Below are 11,448 nucleotides of genomic sequence, written 5' to 3'. Positions count from 1 at the left end.
GTGGAGAGGAAGATGCAGGCGCTGATAACGGGCTGAAGTTTTATTTATTGCGTCTTTGTTCTCCCATCAGTCATAACTGTCCTCTCCAGCTGGAGTCATCTTGACTTTATGGGGACGCTGCTGCAGACATAAAACTTGAGATGATTGTCTTCACTCCCGGTTATGAGACGTTGATTCAGTGGAGACGCATACATATGAAGCAGTACCCATAATCCTCTGCAGCTCTGCCGCTCCTGACGCCGCGATGTCGACGTGATTCGGGCTCGGAGCTGATCTCGTTATTTCTTTTCCTCTCCCAGCTGTGTACGAACAGTCCTGCGAGGCGTACAAACACAACGGCAACACGTCGGGACATTTCTACATCGACGTGGACGGCAGCGGACCAATCAGACCGCAGCTGGTCTACTGCAACATGACAGGTGACACACACTCTCTCATTCTTGTGTCACTACTTACATTATTTATGATTAATTGCACATAATCAATAATGATGTTGAGCTTTTTTTAATCTTCCGTCATCATAGAGTTTATTTTCTTCTGATGAATCTTTCTTGCCATCTGTGTCAGAGCTCTACACGATTTACATAATTGTATAAATTTGAATAATGCTGATTCTTCTATTGTTGTGCCTTTCTTTCTTCATGTTTCCTCTCTGTTAATCTTTTAATTTGTTTCTCACGTACAAAACACGGAGAACCGCGATTTCACAATCACACACGATTGTTTGAACGTCATTCCCAAACTTCAGACCAACTCATGAAACTGGAAAAATCTTTCGCGGTTCAACTTTTAATCACAATTCTCATCAACACACACAAGACTCAGAAGTATTTTTTGTTAATAAACAAAATGATTTGATTTAATCAGATTTTCATAATCAGAACAGTTCCATGTTGAAGTGGGCCTGAGGTGATGCAGTGCAAATGAATCCATCCATGTACCTGTAACAATTTATAAACTTGCTCATCTTTAAATGCGTGTAGTTTAAATTCCCAGTCACTGCCAGGATACAAGATACTCTCCAATGTCGTGATGAAGTCCAGACTTCATGTAATGGCAACCAGTGGTCACTAGATTGCACACATCAATGTGAAACACACTTTAACAATAAAATACTGGATAAAAATAGATAGTTAAATGAAGAATAACATGGAGGTCTTTATTTTTTGGAAGTGACCAAGCCCCACAGTGGACATCTACGGAAGCCCCAAAGGGCCATGCATTCATACATTTAATTTCCTCCGTTTTCCTGAGATAACGGTATCATTAATTTGAGATCTTGAGAAAACAAAACGATAGTGTAGTATATTAAATCACTGCAGGAAACATCATTCAGTGTAGCAATGTCAGAGGAGCAGGAGCATATCGATCACTGCGTCACATATCTTTTCAATCAAGGTCTGACACAGGCTGAAACAGCATTATGCCTTGCTATTACAGATAATATACACATTAGTGTGCGTAATCTAAAAAGACGGTTAGCAAAGCTTCAGCTACGAGGCCCCAGGCATTCGGTATCCATGGAGACACCCGGGACCTCGTAGCTGGTCAGCGATGTAGTCAACGACGACATCAGGCTCACTTAGATTGCGCTGCCGACATAGCTGAATCATATCACAGTCATTATCTCGAGATCTGAAATTTATTACATAGTTATCTCGGGAAAGCAAAGTTTCGTTATCTCGAGATCTCAAGAAAATTATCCCGTTGTCTCGGGAAAATGGCAGTTGTTATTTCGAGATAATAACTCGAGATCTCAAGAAAACAAATGAAATTAACTTATCACGGGAAAACAGAGGAAATAAAATGTATGAATGCATGGCCCTTTAGGGCTTCCGTAGACCACAAAATCTTGAGGTTTTTTGCTTTCACATATTTATCATGCCTTTATCGGTAGACTAAGATGGTTTGACATGAGTGATTAAAGAAGGGTAACTTCTTTGCCTGGTTACCTGGAACCAACCGCATTAACCTGTGGAAGACAGAAAGGTTGTAAAGAGTGAGACACAAAAGAGAAAAAAGAAAAAGAGAAAAAGAGAAAAACCTCCCAGACCTTTGAAGCCAAAACACCTTTGACCACATCGTGTATTATATTTGCATCCTCGTGACGTTTGTGTCCGTCCCTGCAGAGGAGAACACGTGGATGGTGATCCAGCACAACAACACAGAGGCCACCAGACTCCGACCGTCTTCGCTGGGAAACCAGCATTCGGTTCACTTTGACTACGCAACTGAAGAGGAGCAGCTATCGGTTGCCATCAGCCAATCGGAGCACTGCGAGCAGGAGCTGTCCTACCAGTGCAGGAGGTCCCGCCTCCTCAACACTCCAGGTGAAGCCTGATTTTGTTCAGCTCTGTTACCGTCATGTCTCTGGGTAACTTCACCAGGTTTCTTACTGGAGGTTTTGTTCGACTCAGACTAAACGAGGGCAAAACAAATAGAAAAACTCTGATTCATTCAAGTTGTAAACACTGAATGCACACCATGTAAGACAAATATGTGTACCCAATCTTTGCATTAAAGTTTTGTCAGGGTGAGTTATGAGGCGTTTATCTTTTGTTTTGTTTTATAAAAACAAAAGCTGCGATATGAAACGATCTCAGCTCCCCGCGGCTCCACACATCTTTCTCTCCCCACCAGACGAAACAAAACGATTGTTACGCTCGTTGCTTCAGACTCATTCATCCTCCGAGGATTTCCCTCCTCTTCACCAGTCAGCCGGATTAATGGATTGCGCGCGATTTTGTTTAAACATCGCCTGCTTTAAGTCCCACTTAGCTCGTCTGTATGTTTCTTTCTGTCTGCATCGCGCTGACAAAGTCATTAATTGGCTGAGATTTTCCAAGGAAACAAGAGTAAATGTTTATATTTGCATTTTGCTAAACTCAACATTTGTTTTTAGCGTTACAATCTAAATCCTGTGTCTTCAGTCTGGTTACAGTTGGAAGGAAAACAAGGGGAGGGGAAGAAACAGACGGATGTGTGAAGGGAGGGTTTTTACTTTCTGGGCATTCGTTGGCTTATAATCAAGTGTTATTGCCGATCAAACTTCAGTCTGATCATCTAATGACAAGTCGAGAACAGTACGTGCTGAAAAACATCTATAAGCTGTATTTATGGACTTACTGATGTTGTTGTTGTGCAGAAAATGTTCCAGTAAAACACATTAAAAAAGCGATGTAGAGGGATGTTATTGATTTTTTCTTTTTTGTAATGAGGGAACGGATCGACCTCTTCCGACCCCGAACTCACAACGTTCTCATTTTAATGATGCTCCAACTCCTAACAGAAGACTTTTTTTTTTATTTATGCGCCTCGATATATTTTCTAAAAAGTGTTTCCAGTTTTGATTGTGAGAGCCAAGATTGAGTCTGCAGCTTCGTCCCCAGAGGAGGTGGAAAAGTTTCATGTTTCTGTTTTTGCGTCCCGTCTCTGAATGCATCATGTTTGAGTGCCGCTTCGGTATTTCAGCCGAACCTGTAAATGTTTCACTGTTGAGCAGAATAGTAATGTTGTTGTTGTTGTTGTGGATTGTGTGTGTGTGTGTGTGTGTGTGTGTGTGTGTGTGTGTGTGTTTCAGAGGGTTCTCCGTTCAGCTGGTGGCTCGGCGGTCCCGGTGCCGGTCGGGTCCAGACGTACTGGGGCGGAGCTCAGCCAGGCAGCCAGCAGTGCGCCTGCGGCCTGCAGGGCGACTGTGTTGACCCACAACACTACTGCAACTGTGACGCCGACCGCATGGAGTGGTACTGAACACTTCACACATATTAAAACAACTAGAACTCTGTTACGTACTTTGTCGAGTTGTGTACTTACATTATGTGTCTATCAGTGATCAAACCGAGAGAATCCACTGGTTTGTGTTTCATTTGGTTGACAATCGTTACTTCTGGGTAGTCGGCAAACTAGACTTAGACTTTAAAACATTAACTGATCATTCAGACGTTGTGTCTGAGTCACATCCTATGAATTCTGTATCAGCAGTGGTGTTTATTTCTCCAGCTTTGCACCCTGAGCTAGCCCGGCTCTGATCCGCTGCAGCGCTTGGAAAATGTTGTAACTCATTCAGAAATACACTGTTAGGAATTTCTTCTAACAATAACAAAAGAAGTGATGAGGTACGTCTTCATTTTTTTAAACAAACGTCTGCGCAAGTGAATGTGTGAAACAAAGACCGAAACATGGACTTTATTTAGTAGATAAAGACAGAATGATGTTTTGATTATGAGAAACCAACTTAAACAAAAGCAAGGGAAGGAACTGTTATTGCAATGTTCTGATTTGTTCTAAAATCCATTAAAGAAAACTTTGTTAGGATGTAGGATGCAGTTGCAGATCTGGAGATGATTTGGTGTATTTTTACTGAATCAAATTAAAGAAACTGCATATTTAGAAGTTTTGACCTGCAACTGTGGCGGCAAACAACGAGTCGACCGGGATAAATCGAGCAGCTGCGAATACAAAACTGTTTCAACCTTTTCCACATGTTGTAAACAATCCTGTCTTTGCTTCACTTCCTTCCTTCCATCTCTTTCCCATTTCAAACTGTTTGTGCAACGCCGACTCTATTTTTGCAGACCGGAGCTGCCGCTGCCGCTCCTCAATATTTCATCAGACACACAAAGTGCTGTGCACACGTCTCGCTTCCAGTCCTTCCAGTCCTGGATGTATTTTTATAACACAACTCCTCTTTCGCTACGAGGCTAACGGGCGGATTATCTCGCGGGGGCACAGAGCTGCATGTGGGCGTCAAACGGACAGGTGGTGTTGTGTTTCGGGAGTAGCGGTTTCACAAACTGCCAGGGATGGATGCTGACTGTCAAGATGGTTATAATTCAGTTTTTTGGGGGGAATAAATAGGTCCCTGAGAGACTGCAACTATACGGTGCAATGTTTACATCAGCTGGTTACAACATGTAATACTGTCACAAGAGAGATGTAAGAGGAAAACACAAGCGCAGATACATCTCTGCATGCAGATCATCGTAGTTTGGGATCTGTGAGTGATGTGTGTTGGTTTTTCCTCTTCCAGGACTGAAGACTCCGGCCTGCTCACGCACAAGGAGAGCCTCCCCGTCCGGTCTCTGGTGCTGGGTGACATCCAGAGGCCCGGGTCAGAGGCCGCCTACAGGGTGGGGCCGCTCCGTTGTCATGGAGACAGTAAGTCAAGTCCTCCAGTTGCCTAGTTACACACGATTTCTGAGATGAGAGAAGACGTCTCGGTATGGAAATGACTGTCGCTGCATGACTGATGCTAAAGCCAGCAGCCGATTAGCTTAGCACGACATAAAAGGCTGGAAACAGAAGGCGAGAGTCGTCCAAGTCGAACTATTCCTTTAAAAACTAAACATTTTTCTGCATTAAACTTTCTTAAAACTCAACCTCCAATGCATATTTTGTTGAGTTGTGTCCTGACATCATCCCAAACATTCAATCAGTGTTCGAACATTTCATTTTCTTAAAGGTAAATGTGTGTTTCATTCGGTCATCTGTCTCTACAACTTTAAGGAAACATTAACAGAGTAAGAAAGAACATAAAATGAAAAACCTCGTCCGTGATAATGTGCACCTGATGCACAGAGAGAGACTTTCATGGCGATGTTGGTTGTTTAACTTCAAGACAATAACTCCCATGATCCCACGCTACTTACGTCTTTTTCTGTTTTGATTGAGACCCATGTCTTCAAAACAGATTAAAGTGAACGCTGTTTACTTTATTTCAAACAGAGAGTTAAATATGACACATTGAAGCACATCCAGAATCTCTGCACATTTTGTGTTTTCAGCCGATTCAAACGGGCTCATTTCTGCTGTGATCTCCATTCGAAGATCTTGACACTGAGCTCTCTTGTTTTGTCAGAGAACTTCTGGAACGCCGCGTTTTTCGACAAGGAGACGTCGTACCTCCACTTCCCCACCTTCCACGGAGAGCTGAGCGCCGACATCTCCTTCCTGTTTAAGACCACGGCCTCCTCCGGCGTGTTCCTGGAGAACCTCGGCATCAAAGACTTCATCCGGATCGAACTGAGCTGTGAGTAGAAGCTGCTGGATGAAGACCGGATCAGATACAGTTTAAGGGGATTAGATATGTGCGAGTCTTTTAACACACGACTGTCAGAGGTGGTGAAAGTCCACCTATTCTTAACTCAAGTAGAAATACAGATACTTGTGTAAGTACAGGCTCTGAAATGGACTCAAAGTATAAAAATAACTATCCATCTGAAGGATATTTCTACCGGTCATTTCTGTGAAAAGCTAAAACAAACAGTTGGATTTGTCCCAGCTGTTCCTGAACACACCACGAAGATAGTTGCTTGTTGAGTCTCATTCACAGGAAGCCAAATCTCCACATTTTGTGCTGGTCCACAGTCTTTTTTACTCTTTAACGTTGTTTCGTCCCGTCTTCGATCGTCCGCCGTGTGTTTTGCGCCCCGATAGGTTGAAATCAGCCTTGTGATGCTGCAAAGGAGGCGTGCAATGACACAAAAATGAAAATATCGATGTTTCCCCTCGTGTGGAAGGAGAAATTTTGTATAATTTTCCTGTGTTGGTCCTGTTTGTTGATCTGTACGGGACTTGAGTGACTGGCAGTCTGCTGTCGTATCGAGCGGCTGGTTTGTATGCAGCTTGTGCTGCTCTCTCGTGTGTTTGTTCTGCATTAGGTTGAATCGTTTGTTGTGTTCTCCGATCAATTTTCTTCCCCCCCACCACAAAAGACTTCAGTTGAATGCACGACCGCTGGCCCCTCGTGGGACATTACTGTATTCACAACACAAACAAAATGCATCCACCATGAAATCCATAAAAAAAAGGGAACAGCTTTATTTATTTTATTTTTTTGCCCTCCTCTCATTTTTAATTTTACAGCTTTATGAACTCTCGGGGACACTTCAGCCGCGACCCTCCATTAATTCCTGTCTCTCATGTAATTCACATATTTATGGGCGCCATAGTGTGTCATTTAGATTATGACAGCAATAACCAACAGGGTGTTATTTAGTTTATGAGTGCCATGGAAATGTGGCCGGTGAGAGAGAGGTATGTTTATAGCCCATCATATAATGTGCCATTTAAAATATAGCTGTAATACCCAACAAGGTGTCCTTGTGCTCATATGGTCCTCACAGTGTCGCGGCTGGAACGACGTCCATGTTTATGGGCGGCGGTGGTGTGTGACGGTGTTCTGGATGCCTTGTATCCATTATAAGAGTCCTTTTGACGCCGTTTTACTTCACTTAACCTTTTTAGTTTGGTTTACTTTGCTGTTCTTTGGCTGCGTTTCGGAGGAATTTGTCTTTTCGAAATGAGATTTGAAGGGACAAAGAGAATCTAATACGGGGACACTGTCTCTCTCTCTCCTCGGGGAAATTATTGTCTGCGTGGTTGTTTCCAAGCTCTGAATACCGATCCTCTGTTGTCGGTTTCCTCGGATCGTTTTGCAACACTGTGGGCTGTGGAGTCTGAGGAGGACAATTTCAGAAATGAAGTTACCGCAGGATGCTGGGGGTTTATTGTTTCATCTTGTCCTGGGCTCCCATAGTAATACGTCCTCACCTTCCACCAGCGCAACGTGAAGGATGAGGGTTTGCCTCGCCTTTGCCCTCGTAAATCTTTTGCTGTTGGAGCAGACAACTGGAGAGGAGTGGACACGTTCAGCACGGAGCAACAGGCCCGTGGAGCCGGCCGCGGTCCTGAGCGTTGGAGCTCGGAGAGAAACTTTACGGGTCGGCTCGGCTTCACACGCTTGTTTGGGTTTTCTTTTGTCAAAAGTTGGTGATGGTGCCTGGTACTTTTTTATATCACTGTGGTTGAGGTTTAAAGCAAACTGAGTGATACCAAATTATGGACTGAAAACACTTCAGACCACTCAAACAGATTTATCACCAGAACAGATACCACACAGAAATGTTTTCCACACATCTCGGGTCTTATTGATTGCATCTCGCAAGGACGCGGTCAAACGATGAAGTGCAGACATTCCTCTGGTTGGTTTGTGAATAAAGGATCTCAAAAGGAAAGAAAAAGCACCATAGTTCCTGTCTGACTGTATCATGTTGAAGACGACGATCATCTTAAGATTCACCACCGACATTGTGCGGCAACAGCTGCAGTGCAAAAAAAACATCAAGACCTGCTGCAAAAAATACAAATATTTCAGATACTTGTTGTAATTTTACAAAATAAAAGTACAAAAAAGAGTTAAGTTGTCCGTTATAAGAGAGAATTTCCCCCACAAAAATGTAAAGTTGGGAGATCTCATCCCGGACTTTAACTTTTGAGTAGCATTTTAAAGGGTTACTCCACCAATTCTATACATTAAAGTGTGTTTATTAGTCTTGCAGATCACTACCGCATGTGTGATAAAGTTAGTATAAATCCTGAGGAAGAGGAAGCTGCGTGTAATCTGATGAATTGCCTTCAGTGATGTCACTCAGTGGCCAAGTTGCATTGTGGGAAATGTGGGCAGCAGGTTTTAAAAAAGTGCGTTGGATGAAAAACGTGACATCTCTGGTTCGGCTGTTTCAATTTGTTTTGAAACCGTCCGTAATGACTCCAACAGGAGCGCGACACAGAGCAGTGAACCTGGTTCCTACATATCCCACAATGCAACTGAACTCATTGTGGACAATACAACGTGAAAGTCACGGATGCTCTCGGTGCACATTAAGTACACATCAGAGTGTTACATCATTATACTGTACCTGCACATGTATACAGCCTGTTAATGCTGCAAAGTCTTGTTTGTTTCTGTATCAGTTTAATCAATCCGTATAAATACTTTATATTTCACTGATAATCATATATAATGTATACAGTATATGTCATTTAACTACAGTTCATATAGAAACAGTGTAGTAGAGACGAAAACATTCCCCTCTAACGTGGTGGAGTATAAATAGAAAGAAGTATAAAATGGTAATTCTCAAGTTAAGTACAACTATTTTAAAACCGTACACGTGCAACGACCTGATTACATGTACCAGCGGAGGCCTGCAGGCCCAGAATAGAATCAGCACCTGCTTCTACCTGGGAGGTTGGCTGCGTCACATTTTTCCTTTCACATTGCGAGTTCTTCCACGTAATCGGCACACGCCTTCCTGCCAGACCCTGCAGTCTTTTGTTTGTTGTTATCCTTAGAGAACTGTACCCGGGCTGCCTCAGTTACAAGCCCCGTTGGCTTTTGTGCTCGTTGTTTTTGCTGCGAAAGAGTAATTAAACCACATTCCAGGGAGCCCTACACCACCACCACACCCCCCCCCCCACATCTGCTTTGTTTTGGTCTCCGTACACTCGAGTCCAACAGTACCTACTTGTTAAAGCTCCTGTTCTCTATTCCCACGTGGAGTATTGGCAGGTCTGAGACGGCGTGCGGGAGCTGTGTGGAAACGTGCAGCTAGAAAGCGAAGACTTGTTCCATCTTTTTATGTAAAAATACAGATTCCTCCTTCAGCCTCACATCCTCATTCATGTCAGCGCTGGTTGATTTAGTGGCAGGACTTTAAAAATATACAAATTTGTCCAAAAGAAGGGGGAAATTATAAATAAGATCAGTATTAAATTTCCATTTTGCTGCTGTTTGGAGTCAGGACATGTTGTTTTTGCCGAGTTTGAAACCTCATTAAGACACAACTGTCCCTTTGTTGATCTGGTATTGATTAATTCAAGACGAAAATTGGTTTTGGTTGATTGGCAGGCCTGGATTCATTTCCTTGATTAAAATTTGGTTCTGCGGAGGCTAAAAATGAATCTTCTGTTGTCGCGGTGTAATGAAAGCACTGTATTGTCGGTTTGATGTGTCGGTGGAATTTAAAAATGTCTTTTACACAATGAAATGCGTCTGTTTCATCAGTTCTGTTTGATGAAGCAGATGGTGGGAATACAGAGATTTATTTGTTTTTTCTTTTGACTTCTCTTCCTCTCCCACCTTCTTCTATTCTCTCCATCAGCCTCCACTCAGGTGGTGTTCTCCTTCGACGTGGGTAACGGCCCGCTGGAGGTCCGCGTGGAGTCGAGCGTCCCGCTGGACGACAACCGGTGGCACCGAGTCCGAGCCGAGCGGAACGTCAAGGAGGCGTCGCTCCGACTGGACGACCTTCCTGCCGCCACGCAGGAGGCTCCAGCCGACGGACACTTCCACCTGCAGCTCAACAGCCAGCTGTTCATCGGTGAGGATGAGATTATCTTTTTGTTTTTGGATTCTTGCTGGGCAGGGAGACAGAAACTCTCCATAGCCTTGTTGTTTTGTCGCTTTGTTGTTCTCTGTGTGAATTTCGGCCTCATTAGTCTCGGTGCTGCCGGGTTCACGGCTCCTTCTCAGGTCTGGTGGGACCAAAGCGACAGTCTCTTTCTGCCGCTCTGCGTCTCTCAGGCACCGATTACAAAACACACTTCGCCTCGTGTCTCATATCCTCTTCGCTCTCCAGAGAGGCAGCAGTTCAGTGTTTCAGACTCCTCAAGTCAGCAGCTTGATCACAGAAACTTTTAGTCAGTACATTTTTTTAAGTGCCTCGCAGCAGGAAAAACTTCTCAAGTTCAAAACAGTCGCAGGACCAATTTTTGCAAGAATTTGAAACCTCAGTGTTTTTCACCTACGATCTCCATCCTGCATGCTTCACTTCACATTATTAGAACAGCACTAGTTACTTCTTCTACTTCTAGTTACTTACGAGGGAAAGTACAGCTGTATAAGTTTCAGACAACCATCGCATTTGATCAATAATTGTGCTCATTATCAGTGTAGTGGTGGAGCTTATTAATACTCCCAGCTACCAGAGGGCAGCAACGACGACTGATCCTGCCTGTGAGCTACACTTGTAATACGCCAGGAGAAAATTTAAAACCCAATTATCGGTTGCAGGCCGAAGAAAGGATTGTTTTGTGATGTTAAGATGCAGAAATACAAGGATCATTTAACTGACTGACCTGTCGTGAAACGTGTTTATCTGTCCGTCGTGTTCAGATTGTGAAAAATTTAAATAATAATTAATAATTCTGGATCCTACAGCTTTTGACGCTGGGTGACATTGTAGGATTTGTTATAATAACACAATAACATGATGTTAGATGTGCACGTTAACCAAGCTCTGCTACACTAGTGTATTTACAGTAATCTGACTCTAAACGCTGTGGAGTGATAACAACAAAACGGGGTACTACTCCTGAAAACATCCGCTCCATAACAACCACTCGTTGTCCAAAAGCTTCTCTGGACACCTTTCATGAAATAAGGACACAAAAAAATTGAGTACGTCTAACTAATCAACACTTATAGATATAAATCGCAATCAACTGTCACACTGGAAGAAGTAGGATAAGTAGACTTTGGCTTAGATGCAAAGTTAAGCAATCTGAGTTTCCTCTCTGTGGCTGTTTCACACATGTTTGACTAATTTCCATTCAGAGTCTGTGAATACAGAAAACCCATTTTAACACACACTTACTCGGGGGATA

General features: G+C 43.2%; 1 protein-coding gene across 1 annotated transcript in view; it reads left to right on the top strand.

Annotated features, from left to right (window-relative positions):
* Window positions 1–11,448, top strand: part of LOC115572765 (contactin-associated protein-like 4) — a 115,901-nt gene that overhangs the window by 78,880 nt on the left and 25,573 nt on the right. Inside the window, 6 exon segments of the mRNA XM_030403200.1 lie at window positions 300–419; window positions 2,130–2,330; window positions 3,581–3,743; window positions 5,030–5,157; window positions 5,858–6,028; window positions 9,945–10,163. Of these exon segments, the coding sequence (XP_030259060.1) occupies window positions 300–419; window positions 2,130–2,330; window positions 3,581–3,743; window positions 5,030–5,157; window positions 5,858–6,028; window positions 9,945–10,163 (1,002 nt within the window).

The sequence above is a fragment of the Sparus aurata genome, chromosome 21 (assembly GCF_900880675.1).
Source record: "Sparus aurata chromosome 21, fSpaAur1.1, whole genome shotgun sequence".
NCBI lineage: Eukaryota > Metazoa > Chordata > Actinopteri > Spariformes > Sparidae > Sparus > Sparus aurata.
Note: the sequence above shows the minus strand (reverse complement) of the source record. Positions and strands in the feature narration are given on the sequence as shown.